This window comes from Sinohyriopsis cumingii, chromosome 9 (assembly GCF_028554795.1).
Source record: "Sinohyriopsis cumingii isolate HCF-2022 chromosome 9, ASM2855479v2, whole genome shotgun sequence".
NCBI lineage: Eukaryota > Metazoa > Mollusca > Bivalvia > Unionida > Unionidae > Sinohyriopsis > Sinohyriopsis cumingii.
This window is the reverse complement of record NC_142969.1, coordinates 61,610,869-61,638,706: the sequence shown is the minus strand read 5'-3', so window position 1 is coordinate 61,638,706 and position 27,838 is coordinate 61,610,869. Positions and strand designations below refer to the sequence as shown.

Sequence of the window (27,838 nt, the reverse complement as noted above, 5' to 3'; positions counted from 1 at the left end):
ATATATATATATATATATATATATATATATATATATATATATATATATATATATATATATATATATAATGGAACTGGATGCCATGGACCAGAGACTTTGAGGATTAGATAAATCATAAATGAAATCGTAGATTCGTTAATTTCAGAGTTGTAAGTAAGCATTTTTTAAAAATAATCTTAAATTAGATCATCAAAAATACTAGTGCGTATGACATAATATGGTCCTGACTGAAAACAGTGTATGGCAAAATGTTTATATGACAACATTTCATGATGAAATTAGCTTTAAAGCGACCCTGATATTTTTTTTACGAATATCCTAATTTAATAAAACGTTCAACAAATTCAATATACTACTAATACTACTTCTACTACTACTACTACTACTACTACTACTAATAGTAATAATAATAATAATAATAATAATAATAACAATATTAAATAATATCGGCCAACATAACATTATATTCGCTAAAATTTCCGATTTGTTCCCAAGTTGTCAGGCTAATCAAGCATTCAAATACAGTAAAGATTTATTTTCAGATTGTTTTTTTTTTTAATTCTGTTGTTTTAGTTTATATTTATGTTTCCTTTTTATTGTCCATTATCATCGCGAAATAATTTTTTCTTTCAGGTTTTTACAAAAGTATAATTATTTTAGTTTCTCTTGTTTTGTGAATATCAGACAAATAATTTTCAGTCAGCAGATAATAAAAGTGATAAATAAGAGCGTTGATATAGTTTTTATTTACCTAGCTACATTTCTTTTTATTTCCCCAACCTGTAGCCAAAGGTTCACGGTCTATGTAGAAATACCTGACACTGGAATCCTACCGACGCCGGCAAATTATGCTTCTAAGCACGAAGACATCGTGTTCCGTGCATAAACCAGTTATACAAATATCGTTCCGACGTAACTAACATTCCCTTTCACGCGTTCTGGTCCTTACAAGGCCCACCTACGACAGTGTGTGACGTACTGGACAATGTAGTGGTAGAAACGTATTATTCATCATTAATCCTAATTCAATTGCTGTGAACCGTTTGCTTCGTGTCCGCTTGCTTGTCGACGAAGGTGTTGCGATGATGAATTTTTCTCTCGGATCTTAGGAGACATGCAATTGTACAGAGGCATTCCAAAAAGACTCGTAAGGTAACCGTTTATACGATTAGCTATTGCGTTACTGAGAAACTATATGGGAAATAAAGAACCGTGCGTAATTTATAAATTCGTTAGGAAATGAATTTGTGTATATACGCACTTCCTTGAGTCTTTTATATGTATGATGAATTATTCAACATATTCTTGAAAAATATTTTCAGCTTCATTTTAATATCAATAACACTGTTTGAAAATGCAGGGGTAGAGGAATCTTGTTATATTGAAAAGAATAGTTTTTCATTATATAAAAATTACTACAGAGTTCATTCGGAAATAATGAAAAAGCAGCAAAATAAACACTTTACATGTCAATTTACTTACTGTCATCTCCAACGAAGATAGATATACACTTGACATATCCAGTAAAATGCGTTTACTTCTGATCTACAGCGGAAAAATGTCTATAAATCGTAACAGGGATTCGTCATTTGTTTTCATGATCGAGTTCTTGAATGTTAATGTTGGGGCTAGTCTTTGATGTGGGGCGCGTTTTTTATTTTTTAAATGATGAAATGCAGACGAAATATGTCACACGCAGACGATGAGGTGACAATTGCAGGCGACAAACAAATCATTAAGACTTTGTGACGAAATTCATTTTAAAATTTTGTCGTATCATCCTGAATTGTTACGCATAACACAACAAGGATGAAACATTCATACTGGTATTGCTTATAGCAGAATTGCACAAATGGATCATTGTAATTATATCTTGTCGGTTGCTTTATTTCACCGTATTTTTTAATAGCAACAAACAAATCAATCAAACAAGCCAGTTAGCAAATCGAATTGTAGTTATTTGTTGTGTGCAGAGCTAAAGTTATCAATCATGAGTGATACAAGTTGTTACATATTCGAGGAAGAAAGAGTTTGAAAGATAGCCCACTATTTATATTTTATAATCATGTAGCTCATTAATTTCTTGAAACGTTTTAATTCAAAACTTTATGATATAATTCACTTGTTTATTGTTACTTACGAATATCTTTAATTCAATTTCCTTTTTATACACTGTCGATAATAGAAAACCGAGTGAAGAATATTCAATGCTTACAATGCTGTTATTCATGTTATATGATAGAGTCTGTTGGGCAAAACAATTTATTGTTTCCGTTGATAAAAACAAATTTGAGTTGATCATGGAACGAGATAAAAGAGGCTATTTAAACAAAAGATGTGAAAATAACAGTCTAAAGACGTCTCCTCTTATAATACCGTTATATTATTATTATTATTATTATTATTATTATTATTATTATTATTATTATTATTATTATTATTATTCAACAAATGTTGTAAGATGAAATTCATAAATAAATAAAAATAAATAGAATATATGAAATGCTTCTACCAGACGAAATCAATTTTATTGTTCCTGTTGTTTTTTTAACTGCTGTGCCCATGATGGTACGCGGTGATACTAAACTATTTATTTATCTGATTTATGTTTCTTAACACCCAATGGCATACGGCTATAAAATACTTTTTCTTGGTTTTGTTTTTGCCAATTATCATCGGGCAATTAAATATGGGTGGGCCTTGACGCAGAGAGAGATGGCCTAAGTTCTCAAGCGAAATGTTTCTTTGGTAATAATTGTCAATAACTGAAATGCTCCGCTGCTTATAAATTGTATAGGGATTGGCATGTTTTCTTTTTTAAATATAACGTCGTTTAAGTTATAGACATTGATTCCAAAACCTCCGATTTCCTGTCTCCATCTCTTATTCTTATTTATGAATGTAAAAATTATCTCGAGTTAGAACTCTCTGTAGTACGCCGGTTAAATAAAGAACACACAGCTATTATCTGTTGGGTTCCTACTTCAATCCTTTTCTGACTGAGCGAGAAAGATAGTCGAAACACCTTGTGACTTTTTGCCAAATCTGTTTCTAGTCGAAACACCTTGTGACTTTTTGCCAAATCTGTCTCAGAAATTCTTTATTGGAGCAAAATAGAATAAAATGGAAGAAGTCAATGGAAAATTACATAGAACTCAGACGCTAAGGAGCTTTCTAGGCAAAATAGAACAGAACCAGTTCAAAAGCATTATATCTTTATGGTAAATGAAAGTTCTTTATAAGTTCATCACGAAGAAAGAAACCAGGGAATCATTCGGCCTAGAATAAATAATCTCTGTAATGAACGGTGGTGTGTGATGTGTTCATAACGTCACATGGTAAACAAGATATATGTATGGTGACTGCTGTAGGGTTTCCGAGGAGATCTCCAATAATTTACGGAAAAGGCGAGTGTGTTCCGAATGCCAGAATGTGTTCTAGTTCAGGTGAGAACAAGCATAGAGTAGGAGTGTGACGAACTATATATTTCGGGTGGGGTGCTCCCAATATTGTATTTAAAATATTACAGAAGTCCTACCCAGGCTCTATTTTGTTGGAGGTTAAATTTAGTAAAAGCTAGATGTAAAGCTCCGAGCCCACCAGTCATCAATGCTGACAGTTAGATGGTCAAATATACAAAAAGGTTTAAATTCAATGAATAACAATTTGATAACAATGCAACAGTCAAATGATTCAAATTTCCAATTACACTCCTTCCGCTCGACCCTTTAACAAGAATATTGCATCACTTGATTAGTAGTGTGAGATTGATTTCCTGTCGTTGTATTTATAATTATCTTTTGTACCCTTTCTCTCTTATTTCTCCCAATTTCTTCTCCTCTTCCTCCCCGACCTTTCTTCAAATTGATTCTCCTACTCCTCCTCCACTCTATCTAGACCCCTTCTCCTCCACCATTTTCTTCCCCACGACTTCACTTCTGTCGACTTCGACTGTTTCGGCTACAGCCTCAATTCCGTCTCTAATTCTTTAAGTCTTGGTACCCAATAGAAACGTAAGTTCCCTGTCCCATGAAAAGCTTCCTTTTCGAAGCTTTGTCTTTCCTTAGAATTTATCTCTACGTTCTTCCGCCAGATTACGAGTGGCTGCTTTCTCGGAGTAAACCCTATTGATCTGCAAAACTTCCAGGCGAATACTCAATTACTCTTTACGATTTCGAAAGGTATCATTCGGGTCTGAATTGTAATCACGTCCTCTATTTCAACTTTTGATTGGATATCGCTGTGGACCGATCCAATCAAGCTTCGCAGACGATGTCCATCTCGCTGTTTGTCCCGTTCACCCCATGAACTTTCGTTTGATCCATGAAATAACATTTATCGTATAGGTGTGGTAACGGCAAGCCTTTGTTAAGTGACGGAGCCGGTCTCCTTTGCCAACTCAAGTTTCCGTTCTCTGGCTGGTCATGGTAACCTTGCGTAAGAGATCAACACTAACCCCGCGGCAATGTTTAGAGATCAAGCAAACTGCCGTGGTAATATTCCCAAGACAGGTAGATTATAGCTTATGCATGACTTTATAGCTGAGGCTTAGCAAACATGACACACATACCCAACGCTTGAGAATAAAATCAGGATTTTATTCACCCAAAATTGTTCCAAATGCAAATGTGTGTTACTACACGCAATAAAAGAAACAAAATCATGACGACGCTTTACGCTGACTACGGACACGATTTTACATATAACACACGGTTATCTAATGAGTGATCTATGCCGTTTCAGCGCTCCTGCTCATGAAATCGACACCTACGCTCTCGGTTCCTTTCACGTATCTGACCTGTATCTGGTACTGCTGTAAGAACAGCGACCATCGCATCAAGCGTCCATTCGTCAATTTCGTCAGCACGAGATAGGCGAGGGGTTGGTGGTTTGTCTCCAATATGAACTTCCGCCCGTATCAGAACCACTCGAACAGTGATATCCCGACCACGATTCCAAGGCATTTCCTCTCCGATACGAATTAGTTCGTCCCGGCGGCAGACAGTTACCGACTGCCTAACGCAACGGGAGAACGCTTCCCTTCGTGCTCTTGCAGTAGCACTGCTCCCAAGCCCGTGTCACATGCGTTATTGCGGAGAATGAAGTTTGTGGACACATCCAGTAGACGGACAACAGCGTCGGATGTCAACCTATCCTTCAGCGTTAGGAAAGCGTTCTCACACACATCCGTCCAAATAAGTTTACTCGGGACCCGTTTCCTGGTAAGGTCTGACAACGGTGCCGCAATCGCACTGAAATTGGCCACATACCTCCCAGAAATGACCTCACCTCAGTTTTCGTGATGGGGTATATGGAGTTTCTCAGCTGCTCAACCTTCGATTTCTCTGGGGACACCGTGCATTGACTCAGCGTGTGTCCCAAATAGTCCAACGTCCGAAACCCAATGGGACATTTGGAAGGGCGAGCCGTCAATCTTTCTTGGCGTAGCCGTTCCAAAACATCAGCTAGCAGAGGCAGGTGATCACCCCAGGTATCTGCGGACAGCAAGAGATCATCCAAGGGTTCCAACAACCGCCGCATCATTCTAGTTAAGACGCTGAGCGCATTCTGGACTCCAAGCGGCATGACTAACCATTGATAGGTCCCGTCCAGAGATGCAAAATCGAGCTTTGCCCAAAACTCCTTCCTTACAGGAATTTGCCAAGAGCTTTTTTTATATACAAATCCACCTTCGAAAAATATTTCGCTTTTGAGACAAATCAAAAATATGTTCTGTGTAGGTAGCATTTCGACTTGAACTTCCGTCACCTGATTCAGGTTCCGGAAGTCGACATAAAACCGGTGAATGCCAGCCTTCATCTGTACGATGACTACAGGAGAAATGTACGGAGAATCGGCGGTTTCGATTACTCCCAGATCATCATCTGCTCTTTCTCTACTCTTACCACTTGTCATTTCGCGTGGGGCAAAGGGTAGGGTCGTCCGCCAGCTTTTACCCGAACACAACAAGTGAGTTCCTCCGGGTATGTCTGTATGTACATCGGAATAACCCGCCAGCAACGTCTCTATCTCTTCCCGCTGATACACAGTCAACATTTGATCACACTCTAATTCTGAGCCCTCGTTAATGGACACGTCGGAACGGTGTTCGCACCTTCTGTATCACCTTCAGCGTCCTCAGTGACGATGGTGGCGACGACAAAATCGCTGGCGGTGTTTCTATCTAGATATTTCTTAAGGAGATTGGCATGGTACATCTTCTTCTTAGTCGGTAGCCATGTCCGATTGGTTTGACCCCCGACCTTCCCGGTTACGATAAACGGCCCCCTCCAAGAAACTTTCAGCTTGTTGTGTTCTTGGGGCAACAACAACAACCCATTGTCCCTTACTTCATAGTAGCGCGGTTTTGCGCGCTTATTGCAATGCTTCTCCTGACGTGACTTTGCTCGCTTGAGGTTTTCCTGTGCGACGATACAAATTTCTTCCAGTTTGTTTTGCAAATACGCGACTTACTGATAGCTAGTGCGTACCTCTTCGACAGCGAGATCGTCTGTCCACAGCTGTCTCAGTACGGTGATGTGACGACGCACGGTCCTCACATACAATAGTTCAAATGGAGAAAACCCTAAGCTCGCTTGTGGTACTTCCGATATGAGAAAAGCAAGGCAGGAATATACCTATCCCAATCTATGGGACGGCCTTCAGACAGCTTCATAAGCGTGTTTGTTAGAGTCCCGTTAAACGGTTCGATCAGTCCGTTGCATTGGGGGAGTGTTACGGTGTGGTCGTGAGGTGCTTGATCAATATCAGTCGGTTCACTCTCCAATCACGCGACTCATGAATTGTGTCCCTTGATCGGTCAGGATCTCGTCGGGTACTCCAATTTTTGACCAAATCTCAAGCAACGTTTCATCGACGGTTTCCGAATCAATATTACGAAACGCGACAGCTCTCGGATAGCGTGTAGCGTAATCTACGACCGTTAAAATATACCGGTTTCCTTGTGCCGATGCGGGTTTTATTGGTCCTATCAAATCCATCGCGACGCGTCGAGATTATTCATTGATAACTAACCGGTTTACTCCCCAAGGGGATCAGTAGATGATCTGTTTTTCGCGACATTCTCTGACACTTGTCGCAGGAGAAACAGAAACGCTTAACATCGCCTTGGAAGCCTGGCCAGTAGAATCCCTTGACAAGACGATCATGCGTCTTGGCAATTCCCATATGTCCTCCCATGAGACCTTCATGCGCAATTATCAACACTTCACCTCGCTTCCTTTTGGAGACGACTACTTGCTTGAAGTGCTAGTGTCCTTTCCTAGCGTGGCGATCCAATAACTACTTCTTGAATACGAACTTCTCTACGCCCTGTGGAGTTTCTTTTTGAGTTCCTTATTCAGCTATTTATACAGCTGTGACAGAGTTGCGTCTTCCTGATGCAGGTTCCTCAACTCGGCCGGAAATACGTTACTAACCGGTTTTGATGTAACTTTCATCGGCATCAGTTTCATCTGACTACCCTTGGACCTGGTTTCCACAGCACTCACCGGCGTGAGTGTGCAGGTTTCTGGGTTCGGTTGTCGAAACACATAACGACATCACAGTATGATGTCATGTATTAGTCCATCCAAGTATACAGCTCCAATTATCCCTTCACGTACGGTGAATCGAGGTCAATAACAGCCACTGGAAACGAGTCATGAGCTCTGTTTGCATACTGGACCTCAATTATCTCCCCATGTGTACTCCTCAGGCTTCCCATATTTCTTGTCGACAAGGGCGGGAATGCTACACCAAAATTCTTACAAGAGGGTGGCACCTTCTCCGTTGATAGTTTGGTACGGAAGGCTTGATGGTTTACAGCTTGCCTCCGTCTCGCGTTTCTTCGTAGGGACGGCATTCACCTGGGTTTGCCTGCCCTTGGGACAGTCCCTTGCAAAATTCCCCTTGGAGCACGATGGCGGTTAGGCAAGGCCCGTTTTTGTATGAGAGGCCTGTCCTGGTCTATAGGTAGCATCCTCACCTGTTGATCCCCTCCTACCTTCCCGTCGCCCTGACGGTTGTGGACAACTGTCTCTCCCTCAACCATACGGCGCGACTCAGTGGGTTGTGGTCGGTCCGTACATCCGAAAACTCCACTCTTCGAGTGTGCCTGCTCTTATCTCTCATGCTGGCGTTCTCTTCGAGAGTACTGTGCTCTCTCCGCTAGGAATACTGTCAACTCGCGACTGTAAGTACTCAGATCATGCTCCTTGAGTATAACCCGTCGTACGATCGTTCGACTTCAGCTATCTTTATTCACTTCTCGAATAACCCTCAAACACGGGTGTGGAATTGTGAGTGGGTTTCTGTTGCCTTTTTCGTCTAGTCACTAAGTTTATATTACGTTTCGGCGGTCAGCCGATAATGACAAAATAGGGCCGTTTTGAGCGCGTTGTAGTCGTCAGCTTCTTCTGCTACTAAGATTTAGTAAACTTCGCGAGCTACACTTTGCAGAAAGGCCGCGAAGTGAATCGCCCAATGTTTCTCCGGAATTTTATAAACGCACGCAAGTTTCTCAAATTGCACGAGGAAATCTTCAATGGGCTCTTCTTTGCTGTTGAATCGCGGCATATTTATCTGTACCATTCGGTGGTCGATAATCGATCGTGCACTCCCTCCAGAACTCGTAATGGAATCGTCCCTATCGGCAGTCCTAGCTTCTACCCATAATTTCTCCATTTCGAGTGGGTGAGCGAGCTATCTGTCTTTCGCGGTCGTTATTATCCTGGCCAGTTCCAGCTCTTTCTGTGTATTTCTGTCCGCTGATATTATGGCCAGCTCCAGCTCTCTTTAGGCTGATTTTTCGGCCTTCTGTGTATTTCTTTCTGATGCCTTTTTTTGCCTTCTGTGACTCTCTTTCGGCTGCTTTTTCGTCGCTCCATTCTTTGATTCTCTCCTCTATGAATGTTGCTATTCAATCTCCCCCGTGCCCTAGATATTCCGTGCCCATGGAGCGATACTCTTTAATCATCTGCCTTTCTATAGCCATTTTATGATGATACTAACAGTAAGTGAGGAATTGTCTCGACGTACTAAACAAATGACACATGTTACAAGTTCCTAACCCAATACCTACCTGTTGACAATAACTAACTTCTCTCAGGTAAGATTTTTTCCCCGATATTTGCTTCACAATTACTGCAAGTAACTGAAATCTACCAAGCATGCAATTATCAACATATAACATACTCAAGCTGGAAATTATAAAAATTAAAATTCACAGGATGGAATATATCTCACAACTGTTCACTAATGCTACCTAATAACTAAAACCTTAGGTCGTAAATATAATATTTATGTCTAATCCAGATCCCGGACGATGCCGCCACTGTAACGAACTATATGGTTGTGTGGGACTTCTATAATAGTTAAAATAAAATATTGGATGCACCCCATCCCAATCATATAGTTCGTCACAGGGAGCAATGATGAAGGCGTCATGTCCTCCATCTTACTTCACTGTATGAACTGTATACATGCAGAGGTCCTCTGTGTCTCCCATCTTGCTTCTCTTCAGTACCTCTTTTTTATACTTTGCTCGAACTAATGATGTCACACGATCATAAACAAGGTTGTCATAACGACCAGCCCGTGCTCTAAAATAAACGCGTTTCTCATCAGGGCACCATTAAAACACAGCTTGGTCATGCAGTACACACAGCATATGGGCAGGTGGATTCAAGACAGAAATTTTAATTTGCCATTTATGTTTCCTTCTTCTGATCGCTTTTCACTATATGTACATATAAAACTATGCACATGTAATGAAAGCAATATACACATACACGAAACTAAAATGCGAACCTGTTTTTATTGCTGTATGTTTAAATAATTTCTTTTCACTTTTGACATGGCTCTGTCTCCAAATACAGCGAAGAAATGTCAACATGTATACCCTACTTACCAGAGCACAAAGCCATATCGATATTAATGTCGTTTCTCTGTGTTGCTACTTTAACACCATTTTTCAGCACATGATAGGCTGGCTGTACATGGCTGCCAGTACATCCAGTGGATGAAAATCCATGGAAAACCCCGGGAAGAAGCACTGACCCAAGGGAAGCTACTGGAAAGCCTTCTCAAACAAAAACGTTGGCCGAGCCTGAGACTCGAGCCTATGCAGAGGTGAGATGTCGCTGATCTGTAAAGCAAGCACTCTGCCACCCTGGGCCTCAATAAAAAGTCATTCGTCGCTGTTGAGAAAAGTAGACTTGACACATGATGACAGAGAATATAAACTTCCAAGCTCAGTATCGATGATAAAGATATTACATCTTTAGACTAGTTACGTATGTCAATAGTAATAACTTTGAAAGGATTGATGGCATTATTAAAAATAATGGATACTGGCTGAACTGGGTGTTCAGAAGAATAATACCGATTATATGAGAAGCGGTTATATCGAATGTTCTTACATCGATAGCAGTTATATCGTTAGTATTCATTTCGGTATTATATCAGTAACGGTTATATCGATGTTACTTCTATTGGTAGTCGTTATATCGATGGTACGTTTATTCGTAATATTTTATATTGATAATGCGTATGCCCGTAGAGGCTATATAGGTAGTACGAACATAAGTATTTACCGTCCATCGTGTTGTGATTAGTAGTACATCTTATGTTACAGTACTAAGAGTTGTTGTTCCCGCTCCTTTTTTCTTCTGGTTGAAGATAATTTAGAAACCTATTTAAAAATACATCAGCGTTAAAATATGGCCGTATTTGTGGTAGCTGAAATAGCGCCTGGCATATTCCTTTTCTTTCTTTTTTGACAAAGGAGGTTGCCGATAAACAAATTAATAAGAATTGACATAGTATATAACTTTTCAAACACAATGTTCTTTCCATTAATTTCGAAATATATTTTTATGTCCTTTCAGCTGCGCCGAAAGCTGGAGATTTTGGATATACAACACAGCAGAGTAATCAAAACATGGGCAGAACAAACTTTACCAACAAACAGTTGACAGAACTGGAAAAAGAATTTCATTTCAACAAATACCTGACGAGAGCTAGACGAATAGAGATCGCAGCAGCGTTGGGGCTCAATGAAACACAGGTGAAAATTTGGTTCCAAAATCGTCGAATGAAACAGAAAAAGCGCATGCGTGAATCTCAGTTTAATCCACGTGACAATTGCCAATTGGGAATAGACCCGCTTAGTGTGAATACAATGACATTATGCCACGATACTCGATAAATTGGTTCTACTGCGAATTTACATTTTTGAGCATAATCCTCGACGCAATTCCGCCATTTCTCGACATTAGAGAATGGACATGTTCACATATCAAGCGGGATGTGTGACATTTATTTTGACCTCGAACAGCATGGGAAGGTCCCTCGGACGAGTGTTAAAGAGGGCTAAATAGCCTATAATTAAGTCATACTCTGGAAAACCATCATATAATCATTGGTTTTTGTTATCAGCCTTGATAAATAACAATATATACATCTGCCTCTAGAGCTGCATAAAACGACAAGTTTGATCTGTCGATGTCATATAGATTCCTGAAATCCCGCATGATTTATGATTACTTTATTAGTACAATATGTTAGAGAACTTTCCTGGAAGAAAGAAAATATGTTTACATATGTACTTTAGCGTTTGTATTTAAGGCAAGCCGCAATTACCCTTTTAAATGGTGTATTTACGAAACATTGGTATATCGTTCTTTAATTCCAAGTTTTCTGGTGCAGAACTATTTAAATTTGTCAGATAGTTTCCGTAATTGGGAAAGTTCTTTCAACCACAAAATATATTTAAATGGTAATTGTATGAACAATTCAAGAACTTGTAGAAGATGTTGCTTATATTAACTCAGCGTCTTTCACGACCATTTAAAGGATAATTATCCCTACAGTTCAAATAAATAAGGTTTATAACATTATCGTTTCAACTAGGTACTAAACAACACACGTTCGTTTCTAGTACATCACATAATTTTGTCGTTTATACTCGGTGCGTTTTTATCGCAAAACATGTTGAATCTATATGCGTCATTTATTTCTTGTTATTCTGCGTCTAAAGGAGGCGCTTGTCTTTGTGCAATATGAATGTAACTTCTTTGACCAGTCTTGGGACCAATCGCTCTACTTGGAAGTCTAAAGCCATTTCAGGAGTAGGAGTGCGATTTTCCGACCAGCACCGCTTTTCGAAACGGAACGGTGACTTTTAAAAACTCTGCATATCACAAAACAGACCCCACCCCCAAACAATGATATGCAAGATATTAGAATGGAAAGCGTAAAAAGAATGCGATATTGCAGATATCATGCTAAGGAATTTGCTAGTAGAGTACAGTCAACGTGCCAGAAAGGGACTTACATTTCGAGATGCGCCTAATGTGGTTTAACAAACTGAATATAGTGTAATATTTGGATGCATGCAGACTTTGAAATATGATAATGTAAACTGTTTTCCGTGGCAAGCATATTTATATTCTAAAACGATGCATGATCTAGTTAAGATCTACACGGTAATTTAAACTAGTAATACACTATTCAAATTTGCAATCGGGAAATGCACATTCTACATCGATTGTGTTTCTTATACAGGTAGCTACCCGAAGGTATATGGCAATGACATATATGTTAATGTACTTTATTAAAGTTTTGTAATGTCAGATGTCTTCTACGTAAGACGCTGCCTTTAGCTGAAGTTTCGGGATACAATTATTTTATTAATCCAAAGTTTATCATTTGTATTGCTAAGATTTCCGCTCTTACCTTTGTCAGCCGAAGACTGCTGTCATTGTTGTCTACAATGTTTACGAGCTATGTTACAGCTTTGGAAGGTCACATAACTTTTCCATCAATAGTGAACTTTTGTAGTGGATTATATTGATCTGGCTGCTGAAAAGACATATTTCTCGATTTAAAATGAAATTATATAAATTTCTTGTTCTATAAAGCTGAAACAGAAGAGAACGTTGTTGAAAACCTAAACTGCTACAAAGTTTTATTGACATAAACTGTGACATATAAACAAGAACCTTGCCTATATTTTATACGTGGTAAAATGTACACGATATAAAAGCCCTTAAAGTACTTCTTTATTTTCATTATCATTATTTCTCGTGGTTCTAGCAGTGGTGGTGCTAGCAGTGCTGGTGCTACGTGAATTATTGTATAAAATCTCAGCGTGTCAATTGGAAATACCAGTGCCATCTTGAAACAACACATTGTTCCTTAAATGGTTACAGTCTCCAAATTCATCATACATTGGATCCTTGAAAAACAAAACTAGAACATACCAACGATCGTCGGCAGCAATGCAATCACAACTAGTAGATTAATGCACATTTGGTTTACCGTTATGATTGTTGCACACAATTTAAGCCTTCATTGCTGGAACCAAAGTAATGCTGGCCGAAATTTATACTCAGACCACTGAACTGATCAAGGTATGTCGCATGTACAAGGTTTCACGGTATTGTTCATTCACCGAATTCTACTTGCATGCAATGAAATCTCTAATAACTGGAAGAAAATCATCTGTCAGGAATTAATTTATACGATGCATGTTGAAGATAGTCCATAAGAAAATAATGTATGATAAGCAGTAGCAGTGCCCTACCATCTTAATTATGAAATACGGGCAATAGCGTGGAATAAATGTATAAGTTATTTACTAAATGTGAACGAATTACTGTCGATTTACAAATCTGATGTCTGGATGAGTGTACGTTTATAAGTTTGACCCCAAGGCACTCTTTTATGACAACAAATAATAATAATAATAATAATAATAATAAACTGTACTTAGTATAGCGCCTATTCTTTAGATGCTTTAAGCGTTTTACAATATTAGATAACACATAGAAGTATATACAGCGACAAGATTACAAGAAACAAACACCATGAAATGACAAAACAAGAACACCGACAAAAAATTATTAAGGAAGTAAACATTATAAAGTCTTTAAGTCTATTCTTGTAGTCAATATAGATGGGTTTTAATGCATTATTTAATGAGGTCAGTGTCCATGTGTTTAAGAACTATGGGCAATTCGTTCCACGTAGCTGGGCACTGGCATATAACCATACTGAGTCGGTAATCAATACCATTTTATGTCCAGATTGCCTAATGCCCAACTTAATCGCAAACTGACCTCCTGCACCGAGGCTGAATAGTTTATGCATCACACATATATCTGGAAACGATAGTCTGACAACCAGTCGTGTTAAATCTGTCATAATTACAAGTCCCAGAACAAGTCTGAATATGTTTTGAACAATCGGTCATTAGGAGGTTCAAAGCATGATCATGCCAATGAAAAAAGTTAACCTTAGTTTCTGAAAGATCTTGTAAATTGGCAATAACGATACAATTTGTTCAGAAAATAAGACCTCGGGCTTTTTGCTATCGCTAAGATTTGAGCACGTCACTTGGATAAACCTCAATTTGCTTGAAGATGATCAAGACACATTAATGCAATATCATCTACCGTATGATCTACCTCTTTATCTCAGCATAACAATAGAGCCAAGGAAAATTAGTTTATTAAAAATGTTAATATTCTGTCCGGCTACTGTGAATAGATATCTAAGAAAATATTTCCTACAGTCATCCTCAGTGTCAACAGCTTTTATCAAGAGTAAGGAGTTGTAATCCAGATCTGATATCAATATTTAGTACTTGAACCCATGAGACGGAATTTTGTTACCTTTACCCTTACCACAAATTCCAAGGATTCTGATCATATATTAATGATATACAAAACATCAAAGATATTTTCAAGTAGGTAAACAGCTTGATTGTTTTTCAAATTACAATTCTTTGTTCAAAATATAAAGAGTACTCAATTCCGTTAATGCTGTACATAAAATAGCCAAAACGGTCAGACTGGTTTTTGCCTTCTGTCGTAAGTAAATCTTGTAATTTTTATTTTATTTCGTTTTTGTCGGTTTAAAGTAAAATATAAGCTGGTAATACCTTAACGATACATTATGATGATCGAATCTTTAAACAATGCAATAAAATTGGGAGTCAATGGTGGAGAATATCGTGTCTTTAGGCTTTTATAAATGAAAATTGATAACGATATATTTTGTACGTTTTCGTTAGATTTTACGCTCGGCCGTCCAGTTCCTTTGCAAATATACAGGAAATCAGATATATATTGTTTTGCACAAAACGCCAAAAACGTTACGTTCAATAGGAGGTAATATAAAAAGATGTAATGATAATTGTTTGGATATGCATTGCAATAGAAACAAATGCATAATTTATTTTGTGTTTGACGAAATGTCATCAAAAATAAGATCGTCTTTAGGAACTTGCAGACTCAGGGCTATACTGTATGATACAGGTTTTGTTTTGTTATGCCATTTGTAGGGTTATTAGCAAACATTGTAATTACCAGACACAGGGCTACAATATGATCCAGGTATTGTCTTATTAGATGGGGATATTATTGAAACAACATGGTTCCTATTGATAATGGATTTATAATTATTGTTCTAGTCAAATATAGTTTTTGTTTTCTTTCTATTTACCACTAATAATATGGCAAATTAATATTCGTTGCATTTACCCTCAGTGAATTTCTTTACTTTTGGTGACAGCAGGGATTTATATGCATTATATCCATTAATTAGTACTTTCATGCGATGTTCGTTTTGGTTCTGCCCATCAAATTCTTATCAAAGATGCCAGATTTTCATGGGGACCCAAATTAGATATATTGTTTATACGACGTAAATGTGCAGTGAAGAATGGAAATATTGCAAAATTAAAACAAGCGGATGAAGCTGAAGGGAACAACCTTTGTGAAATGCAATGATAGAAACGTATTGGAAATTTGTTCATTCATGTTTTCTCTGTAGACGAAATTTGATTTGTAATTGTAAGTCTTTACTTCCGGTTATTGCAGTGACCAAGTCAAACATTTTTTTTATAGATACTCAAAATACGCCTGCAAATATAAACTGAATGGCCAAATATAAAATCCCATATAAGTATACTATCATTCCTCAAAGGTTGTTCAAAGTTATAACTTTTTTGATTTTGTTATTTTTGTTCAAGTCCATCTTCCGGTGCATATTGATACTGTACGCATACTATAAACAGATGCAGTACATGTAATCCAACCATACTTATATGTATAGGATATTACTTCGAGTTCCTTTATTGTAATTGCAAGTGGTACTACATCAACAGATGAATCGAATGTGCAGAATAATAGGCTTGGAAACCCTGACTGCTAGTGGTTTTAGACTTTTGTTATTTTTGGTATGGATATACCAGGTTCGAGAGCTAATATAGTCATACTTCTCCATGAGAGATTTATAAAGTTGGGGTATATGGAGTGTTTTAAAGGATCTATTAGTGAATAAGAATAAAAGATATGGAGACATGTGACTGAGTTTTTGAAAAGCAGTGATAAAATGTATCCAGAATCTGGCAGTAGTTATCCAATCGCTAGACCTAAATGGCACCTGGTTGTTATTAGGAAGGTTTGTCCGTGCCGGCTTCTACTAATGGACTGCATATTTCTCACAGTAACATTATTTTGAATCGAAGAACACAATATTCGTCTGTTTCATTTTGAAAAAAGTGGACATAAAATTAAATTACAAGCCTTATCACATGTATAGTTTGGAAATTAGTGACTATGAATAACCAAATATTTGTATACAGTTGTCCATACTCCAACAGAAAAATATCCTAACATTTCTGTATTTGAATGTTCGTGTCCTTCAGTGTAGCGATAATGTATATTATCCGATCGGAATAAATTTCTACATTATAACAGAAAATATAAAGACTTCTCCAATTGAAATTTGTCTCTTTTTGTGTGTAAAAACAATGGGTGTTTTGTTACTTGATCCTTATATTTGCCCATTTTATATGTGTGTGATAGTCGAATCAATGCATTGGCATATATTTTGTATTTGTTTGTTAGCTGTAATTGTGCCGTTTTTTGGTACTTAATGAGCTAAATACATTTTGCATTATTGTCAAATACGTTTGTGACTTTCATTATTTTAATTACAGAAAAATCGAATTGACATACAGCGTGTGGTGCTGCGATCATTTTATTTTGGATTAACAATTAAATAATATAGAATTTGTAACTTGAAACAGAAATTATATACCTCGTTTTTTTAATCATAAGCTAAACAACCGACCGTTTTAAATTTCGTTGGGTGGCTTTGGGGGATGTGATTTTTTTCTAAACTAGTATGATGGATTTACTTGTTGTTTTCTACAAATCAGAGCATAAATATTATTCCAGTTATCCTCCATCCCGCGCCCCTACAAAGAATATGAGAAAATTTGACGGACCTTATCTAAGGATTCTTTTAACAACGTTGATTTGTTACAAATTCACATATGCTTTTGGTATAAATAAGGTATTCAGTGCCAGAGTAATAAAATTAGAACTTGACCTTTTAGTCGCATTAAGTTTATTTTTCAAGAATTATTGCTTACGATGTAATATGTTAAAATATGCTAAGATGCGGAAGAAATAATAAGATTGACCATATACTAAGTCTCTACTTTTTTCTTAAATTATAACCCTCATATATATATATATATATATATATATATATATATATATATATATATATATATATATATATATATATATATATATATATATATATATATATATATATATATATATATTATAGTTGCATGGGATTAAATTAAATAATACTGACGATTTTAAGATGTTAACGTATTTCGATTAGTCTGATGGGAGTGAATTTACAACATTGTGCATCAGGTATTTATATAACAGGTTTTCTGCTCAAATCGTTTTCTTGTATTCAAGTTGTTTGAATTAAATTCAAAAGATCTAACAGTCTTATTTATTATCCTGTTGTATAATTATGTGAAGTATATGACAATTTAAACGCAAACTCTGATATAAATAGCACGGATTTATTCTTGATCAAATCCTTAATATTTGTTATGCGATTGATTGTTGCATTCTTTGTATTGAAAACTATCACAAAATATTCTGAACAAGTCTGAATGCATTATCTTCATTTATTTAGTTATTATTTCTTTCTTTTCTCTACAACGTCTTTGTTATTTTTCTTTTGTTCATTCTCTCTGTTGTCTTATTCAAATCATGACAGCAAATGCTTGTGAAAACAATTTAGTAACTATACAAGTCTTTCAATTTTTTTTCATCCGCCGAAAGGTATAAAAGGGCAGTATAGTTGTTAGGTTCCTCCAGCCAAACAGTACATTGAAGAAGAAACCCAATCATGCCAGTTTTACGGATGTCAATATGTTTTATTAATATTTTAACGCCTGATACAGTAGCGAATTTATTGAAGATCGACTTGTCTAATGTAAATGGAGAAAGCTGAATTCCATGCCTTTATTTATGTTCTAAATATTTGTCAGGTCCGGAAAGATGTAGGTATGTCTACATAGGATTACAATCTATTGCCGTAAGAGGCACAACACCTCTAGATGTACTTGTTTGTGACGGAATTTAGTCATACTTTAAAGTCCGGGTCATCTTAATATTTATTTTATCTGAAACTTTAAGTGGAAATTTCACGATAACTGTACTACATTCTCGTCGATTCGATAGCAAACATGAAACAGTTTAGGGTACCATACACGTAATATTATAACACGAATTTTATTTTCAGATTATCCATATCCAACGACCAACAGAAGCAAATGTTAGAGATATTCCTAGAACTGTTAGGGTGTGTGTTTGTTAGTCTCAACAACACTTTTAACACATTAACGATGAAATAGGAGTTAAGTGCCTTTCCCAAGGACACACATATGTTGCCGATCAGGCATGAACCGATGTCGAAGACGCGTCCTTTGTATTACGAATCTGACGCGCTAGTCCAACTTAGCTAATGCGGCCTCTTGGATATTCTGGAGACATTCGATGAGGCTATTATTGTCCTAGGTTAGACAGTTCATCTCTTGATAATGGGGAAATGAAAGTATTCAGTTAGAGAGTTCATGTCTTGGATGACCTCGGAAATAGAGATGATTTCTATAATGGGTTGTCAATCAGTCACTGGTTTACGGACGTTTCTCGATAACAAGCAATAAACGTTCGATCATCAAAATTTCCGCACAAGCAGAATACCGATAAAGTTTCATATCATTGGCCTGGGTTTGACAATGAATGGAGTCAGAAAATACAAAAGGTAGTTGTAAGAATTAATAGTAGTACGTGTCTCCTAAACAGTTACACTAATCAAACTTACACTGTCATAATGTCGGATTCGTTGGAACATAAATTTATTCATGGCTTTACCTGCGATGCAATCATTCTTTCTCTCTCTCTCTCTCTCTCTCTCTCTCTCTCTCTCTCTCTCTCGCGTGCGCTCGACAGCCTTGCTTTTGAAGAAATGATAATGGGTATTATGAATATTTAACGACTGGTGATAGATTTTGAATGAGCTATAATATCTATTATGAATATTTAACGACTGGTGAGAGATTTTGAATGAACTACAATATCTATTATGAATATTTAACGACTGGTGATAGATTTTGAATCAGCTATCATATCTTAAGTAGAAGTAAAATTTTACTAACATCCACTTTAGTTCATAAATAATTATACAAGGCATCCTTGACTTTATGATTAAAAGAGAAAATGTATTGTAGATAACCACTGAAGAAACGTTACGTATTGTCCGCATTGGTACCAGTAAAGGCAGACTAACCTCTTCTTGGTAAGATAATGTACCATGCATGATCGCCTCTAAGTAAGCGCCTTGGCTCTCTGGCGATTTCCTATCCAATTTTCGATAGCATCCCTACGCTGACTAGCTGACATACACCTGTGTGTGCATTTGGTTGTGACGACTTGCTACCATATGACTTGCTTGTAATTTGAACTAAGCAAACAATGTTTCATAAAAACGTACGAACACGTGCTTTTGCAAAACCAAGAAAATATTCCTGCTCAGTGGAGTACATACGATAGTCCAGTCTTCACTTTCGGAAATACGAAAGGTTTTGCATATTTACAAGCTCTTAGTTTCAGGAGTTAGTGGTTCTTTCGTGTTGTCCGCAGACCCATAATGCCTGAATAAAAACGATATAGTCTTAACAAAATAAGCCGAAATGAAATGTTGAAATATCTCAGTGGGCAAAATATATGGCCAGAGTGACGATATCACTTTTGTAAATACTTTCTTTTCTCATATAGGTATTATATATGCCTTATAATGCAATTCAAATCTATATATCCATATTTGGGCTTATTTCATTTATCGTATTCTGCACTTACTCCACCTCCCATCCCCGCCAATCAGGATAAAGTTTTAAAATATGTCAGGTCTGAAGGCCTTGTAGTATCCCTTAATTGATAAAAAAGGAGCCATTCGTACTCCAAGCAGCAACACGCACACTTCAAGTCCTAACTATTTCATAATTAGTTTCCAATCTGAATCATATAAATTGTCAGTTAGTGAACTTACAATGACCTATTCGATATTCTCTTTCACACATACAGTATCGTACAACTATTATACTCCACGACAAACGGACACATTGCCAAGGGAAATATACTCTTCATTAAACATATACATTTTGTATTATAAAGTAGCGATTTTAAATCTGGTTGCAGTCATAATGATATCTGAAAACTATGGAGAAATCGGATGATGAGTGGTGATTGCAAACAGAAAGTTTGTGACAATGAAAATTTGGGTGAATAGTCCTTTACAGAATTAGACAGCAAATTTGCTAGGGCCAAACATTCGCGTGAAATGGATAATTGAATAAAAATAAAAACAAGTAAACTCATCAATCATTAAAATATTTTGTTTACAGATGTCACAATCTAACGTATGTCAAACTGTACAACCGCTCTGTGTTGTGTCTACAATACAGCCAATGTACCCGGTATCAGTCTTCCCGGTGTTAATACTAATCTCTTCAATAATCGCTTCCTTTTCGTATAAGCACACCATTAATTTGACAAGTTACACAATTTGATGTATGTTTTGTACCAGATAAATTTGTAAAAGGTTGCTATCGTGAATGTATTGAACATTTAGGAGCTTCTTTCAAACAGATACAGCCGTTATATGGAAACGTTTGGTATTGCTGCCCACATATTGATAGATAGATAAAGCATGATTAATACGATATCTTAGTATGTTATCTTTTCGGTGACCTTGATGCTTTCTTTAAGTTTAGTTTATTTTTAAGTCTTTGTTGATTGATTGATTTCATAGTTAAAGAATTAATCTCTTCAAACCCAAGGGTGTCTTTGATTAATGAATTTATTACAGCGATTTACACTTGAGACCGAGTCATTTCAGAGCCCAGTGTATTTCTATTTAGGATAAGATAAAAATATCAGTAATGCTCTAGATTCTAACAAAATGGTCTTCGCTGTATTGAGCTGGTCCAGTCTTTGTGTTTAAATTTACACACACACACACACACACACACACACACACACATACACACACAATGAACTATATTCTGGTTATGCACTGGTTATGCACGCGTGTGCATTGAGAACTATTTTATTGACTTTTCTTTATTTTTATAGTCGTTTTAGAAATGTTTATAGACCTAAAGGATAAATTTTTGCTAAGATGACTTAAAAAAGAATATCTCTTTTTGTCTAAACAGTTTTGTTAAAGAAATTCAATTTTGTGAAAATGTAGACAACAGTATAAAACTTCAGTTTTTTATCTGAACCTTGATACTGCATTTCTAGCGTTGTTATTGTGTATGTTTAATCTTTTTTCACGCGATATAGCATCTTGAGTCTCTTGCTTTTGTACTTTTGAAACAAGCAACATGCGTTATAATACTTGCTTTATTTTATTTCTAAACTCGCGTAATTTTATCATATGCATTTATTATTTAGATCTGATTTTCACGTTTGTATTTTTCTTTACACTGTTAAAAATTGGCTTTGGGGAATTTTTAAGAACTGTTCCTTGCATTCTGTAATATAATAATTGAATATTTTTGGCCGAAGAAAGACTGGTTCTCGTCTTCCAGAGGACGACAGTCTGTGCAAACGGTCTCTTAATTAAAACGTATCTGAGAAAGGAGTCCAATTATCGCCACAAACGTGTGATGGACGCCCGAACCAGAGCACATCGGAAACCGAGCTGACAATCGGGAAACGATGAAAAACATAATCTGTCACTCGGTAAGGCCTTGCACATTACTCCAAATTATCACCGGTTGTAAAGTGTCAAACCGATGACGACTCATAAGAACCTGAGAATCTCCCAAAGGAGACCAATTATTAACAGAATATAGTTGTGTTATCTGTTTTCAGACTCACACAAGACATCACTCGATTGGTAAATTTTCAAATATATATTTTATTCAGTTTTGTTATCTTTTCGTCGTTTTAGGTATCAGTCTTTTTCTACTCTCTAGGAGCCGATGGTGTTGAAAAGTATATTTTTTTACATTATCTAATTCTATCACATACATGTGACTTTTGTATTCCCTTCCCAGTGTTTACATCTTGTACTTCTGCATAACACTGTCAGTCTTCTACAAATTTCGATGCAAATTACATAAATTTAACAGCAGAATCAGTCACACCAACAAAAAGCTAGTGGTATGATACAGTGTAGTGTTTGTAGAATGTATGATGGTTGTGTCATGGTGATAGTAGTATTTATGGAAGTAGTAATGGTAGTGGTAGTGGTGCTACATGCAGTAGTTGTAATGTTGCTGGTGTTTGAATTGGCTAGAAAATATATACTAAAACATATGTATGTTAAGATATACATTTTTATTATATATTGTATAATATATCAGTGGTAAAAGTTTAAACCACTTTAATCAACACAGTGGCGATATCACATTCGGAACTGCTTTCTTTTACATTAATGATCGTGTATGTTGTTCAGACATATATCCTAGTTCATTCGCTCTCTCTCTCTCTCTCTCTCTCTCTCTCTCTCTCTCTCTCTCTCCATGGGATGAATAGATTTTAAAATATATCAGGACTGTTGACATTCTAGTATACATTTATGTAATCAGTGAAAAGGTGTCATCAAGAAGACCTAATGAACTCCAAATAAAAGTAGGTTTAAGTATTAATCCTTTTCAAACTAGTTTCACAGATGAATCATGCAAACTACCAAATGGCTTGACTTACATGATCTGTTTATATTCAATATTAGGTGTCAACCATACAAAATCATACACGTTACCCTCAGCTACCAATGGTAAAAATTCTAAGAATAAAACCCAACTGATTACGTATAGTAATACAATTGTTTAAGTAGTGACGTTTTTACTATCATAACAATCATATCTGAAAAATAGAACTGGGTACTAAACAACCTGTATTCAACATAACGCAAAACGTACCATGGTAAACTAGTTATTAAGAACCAGCAATTTAATATTAAGAGGCAAAGACTTGTGATTTTCTTTCAAATTTCCGGCTCGCAAATAGCTAAAATAATATATCGCTCTAATTCATAGCGAAATTACAAAAAATTATTTGAAACAAATTAATTATCTTCAGATATACTGAAAGACAATATCTCCGCTCGAAAGGAAATCGTGCCCCTCCCCTCCCCCCAGCCAGTAATAAACCACATTTTGCTGATATCAGAGAGATTGCTGATACAAATGAAAAGTATTGACATAAACTACAGTTTACTAGTTGCATTATTGATATTACAAGGCAGAAAAACTTTGAGTGGGATACTAACATACAGGCAAGATAATTATCAGAGAGGGCCAGTAAACATAAAACAAACTGCCAAAAGAAACAAGAACATATTTGATAGACCATTCTTTATCTTAAAAAAGAAGACATTTAATTAACACATTAACATACCTTAGTATATAAATAAAGACAATGACATATTGTTTTCCATTTTGTATTTCGAAATTTTTTAAAAGTTGGATTTGGCCCGAATATCTTTAACAACATCTTATTTGGAAGCTATGTTAGCATTCATGACACGTGCCAAACATGTGATTAAATGTTCATAAATATAATTATGTTTGTAATATTCGAAATTAGGTTTTGATAAGCAATTTTTTGTAAACCCCCCAAGAATTTGTAATCATTTTCTCATGAAAAATGAAAAGATATAAATACATCCGTAACAAATTTAGTCGGAAATTTCTGTACATTGCCGACTGAAGGAAACTGCCTAAGGACCGGTACAGTAAAAAGTACCGCTATACCTGCCACCCGAAACAAACCGATATAGCGGAAATACCGCACATATCTACTGAAAACGAACAAGAAATTAGTATTGATTGCAAAGATAAATTATTTGATAATCGAAATCTGGACACAGTTTGTTGATCGAAATAGACTACAGGCTTTCCAATACACACAATCACGTCTGAATGCAGATACTAACAAAAACAGAAAATGAAATCCTTGCAAGGAAGCTCGCAATCATTGAAATTTGTTGTTTAATGATATTACGCTCTGAAGTATGTTATTTATGTTTGAAAACTGTCCATACCTCAGTAACGTTCACTGTTCTTTTAATTAATCTTTTGTATGTAAACATACTTTAATTTTTTTTAAATACACTATTTGTCAAATTTGGCTTTCCCAAGCTTATTGTATAATATCGGAATTTCGTTTTGTCGATGTGGCAATGCAGCCGTTAATTACACAGAATAGAGAAACAAATCCAGTCAAATCGAAGGATTAGTCCTTTGTGTATATTGTTACGACTATATGGTCTTAAACTAAGTAACAGAAGAGAGTTAAAAGTTAAGTAAAATTCAGAAAAATAATGTATTTCCTAGAATGTTATTTTTTAAAGAGCAGGTAATTCCAGTGAATAATTTAAGTAAATAAATACTCTAAGATATTAGCTTAACACAACTAAAATGTATTCCTTTAAAGACTGGTGATAAGATAGGAATATAGAATTTTGTATATATCTCCCTTATATAAAAAACGAAGACAAAATAGCAGAACCATGATACTTCCAAGGTCAAAAGTAATAGTGATCTTAATTTATAATCCGAAATCTCAGACAAGAATTAGATATGCAATATGCTGTTTATAAGTTGGCTAGGTTCAAACTCCTACCCTTAATTATTAATTAAGGATATATTTAAATCCTGACGATACGAATTTTTCACTTCTCGTGAAATATTTGTGTGAAACCTGATAAACAGGTGTAAGTATTCTCTATTTATCTCCAAGTTATGTGCCCCTTAAAATCAGAACCAGCTGTAATTCCCCAATATAATATAATAGCCTTCACTAGTTGAATGGTAATTATAATGGGTTGTCAGCTCTGCAACTCCGTTTTAAACTATTGTCCAAGCCAGTAGCTTCAAACACTCATTGACCAGACACCCAAGAAAGATATTCTAGTTATTCAAGGAGAGTGAAATGTAAAGGAGACGAAGAACAGGCGTGCTGGTGAGAAGTATGTGGTCCATGCGGTAATGAACATACCCGTGAGAGATGACTAAAGCTCCTAGACACTGGCACCTATACTAACCTAGTGTTAACGAACACCCTTGGCCAACACAAATCATTTATATGTTGAAATTGGCACAGACGGAAACGGCCACAACCAGATTGACTGTCTTGATGTAGAGGCGCTACCGGTATAGCGTCAGCATTCCCAAAACACGTAGCTTCACAGGAGCTGACACAGGAAACGACCATGACTTGGTAATGATGATTATCAAACTTGGTCCGAGGAAGTGAAAAGAGCCAAGCCAGGTTAGGATCAGGTTTGAACTTGAAACACTTAACAATCCATGCGTGGCACAAACATGTGTTGCAAGACTAGGCGGCAAATTCGCAACAATTACAATTCCGAGGGCTTACTAAATAAACACAGACTCCTTGATGACCACATTCAACACGGTAGTAATTGGCACAGCCAGCAAGATCCTAAGTAAACATCGTACGATAAATAAGCCCTGGATCATAGCAGATATTCTCGACCTCTGTGCTTTGAAGACAAAATTGAGGAGGAAGCGGAGAGACCTTGAAAAAGCAGAAATATAGAGGGAGATTAACAACAGAATTTAGAAGAGCTTAAAAAGAGAGAGAAAAATGCTGTTTTAGTAATCTTGGCAACAACAAAATCAGAGAGAAAGATTGAGACAGAGAGAGAGAGAGAGAGAGAGAGAGAGAGAGAGAGAGAAACTGGTTACAGGACCAATGTAAGGAATTCGAGAAAAGCCTGAACCAGAATAATAGTAAAAAGGGATGTCATTTGGTGAATAACCTGAAAAGAGAAACAGACGAGATCTACCAGGATCCAGGACAAGGTTGGAAAGAGTCTCACTGAATACAAAACGATTCTTACTGATCTAAGCTAACCAACCAGAAGACGTCTGGACACAAAACTTACTAAACTGACTCCAACTGAGGTTGACCAACAGATTCTCAGGGAAGAAGTAGAGGCCATAATAAAAGGCACCGAAGAAAGGGATATCAGCTGGGTAGATACTATATCAACAGAGCTTGTTTAAGCCGGAGGAACCTCTGTGATAAATGTCCTCACTACAATTTGCAACAAAATTAGGCAAACAAGAGAATGGCCTACCCCATGGACCCAGTATCTGATCATCACTCTCCCTAAGAAAGGGAAACAGCAGCCAGAACTACCGAACAATCAGCCTCATCAGTCATCAACGCATGTTTATTCTTAATATCATCCTCAATATACTGAATTCTCAAGCGGAACGCATCATTGCCGAAACAGACTGATTCAGAGAAGTATGTAACACTATAGGATAGATCTTCGACCATAGAATCCTCTGTGAAAAGTATCTGCAGCATCAACATGACCTCGATCATATCTTCATTGGCTTCAAGAAGGCTCAAAAAATTATGCTGCTTTGCGGGCCACCATGCAGATAAAAACATAAACGCATAACTAATCAGCGCCATAGATAAACTTTATGGCAAGGCGACTAGCGAAGTAGTCATCAATGGCAATATAAGAGCTTTTTCAGAACGGCAATGGGAGTCAGACAGGAGTATCTCCTCTCGTCCACTCTCTTTAATATCTACCTGAGAAGGATTGTCAGATGCCTTGGAAGCCAAGAGGACAGTGACAGCGTTGAAGGCAACACAATCACCAACATACACATCAGTGGTGATATCGATGTATTAGCAGGAGATGAACAATAATAATAATAATAATAATAACGAGGACTTTGTATAGCGCCTAATCTTTAGAAGCTCTAAGCGCTTTACAATATTAGACAACCCCTTTAAGATAAAAAAACATATAATAATATTATTACAAAAACAAACACCATGAAATAAGAAAAAAACATTAAAAAATAAAAAACATGCTGAGAATATTTAAGGTAGGAAACATTATTAGATCTTTAAGTTTGTTCTTGCAGTCGAAATAAGTGAGTTTTGAGAGCCCTCTTGAATGTGATCACTGTGTCTTTGTGTCTAAATTCAGTGGGCAATTCATTCCACGTTGCTGGGCCTTCGTATGCAAAAGAACGCTGTCCATATGACTTTGTTTTCATAGTGGGAATAATGAGTATACGATTGTCAGAAGAGGAGCGTAAGTATATTGCTGGTGTATACACATGGGTGAGATCGGATAGGTATGTTGGACTAGAGTCCGACAGTGAAACGTAGCATAGAGAACAAATTTTGTGTTTGATTCTGGATCGAATGGATAGCCATTGTAGGGTACAGAGCAGCGGGGAGGTGTGCTCTGATCGTGGTACTCTAAGTATGATCTAAGCAGCTGTGTTTTGAACTTTTTGAAGTTTCTGGAGTAGATATTGTGATGAACCAGACAGAATTGAGTTACAATAGTCCAGTCTTGAAAGTACTAATGAACACACAAGTGTTTTAGTGGCATCAACTGAAAGATATTTGCGAATTGAGCTGATGCGTCT

General features: G+C 36.6%; 1 protein-coding gene across 2 annotated transcripts in view; it reads left to right on the top strand.

The window, feature by feature from the left end:
- Nucleotides 1-17,995, top strand: part of LOC149791906 (homeobox protein Hox-B1b-like) — a 44,847-nt gene extending 26,852 nt beyond the window's left edge. For both annotated transcript variants that reach the window (XM_089970422.1, XM_089970421.1), the window contains one exon: nucleotides 10,890-17,995. In XM_089970422.1, the coding sequence (XP_089826548.1) occupies nucleotides 10,890-11,209 (320 nt within the window). In that variant the 3' untranslated portion in view covers nucleotides 11,210-17,995. The remainder of the gene's footprint in view (nucleotides 1-10,889) is intronic.
- The last annotated feature ends 9,843 nt before the right edge of the window (nucleotides 17,996-27,838 follow it).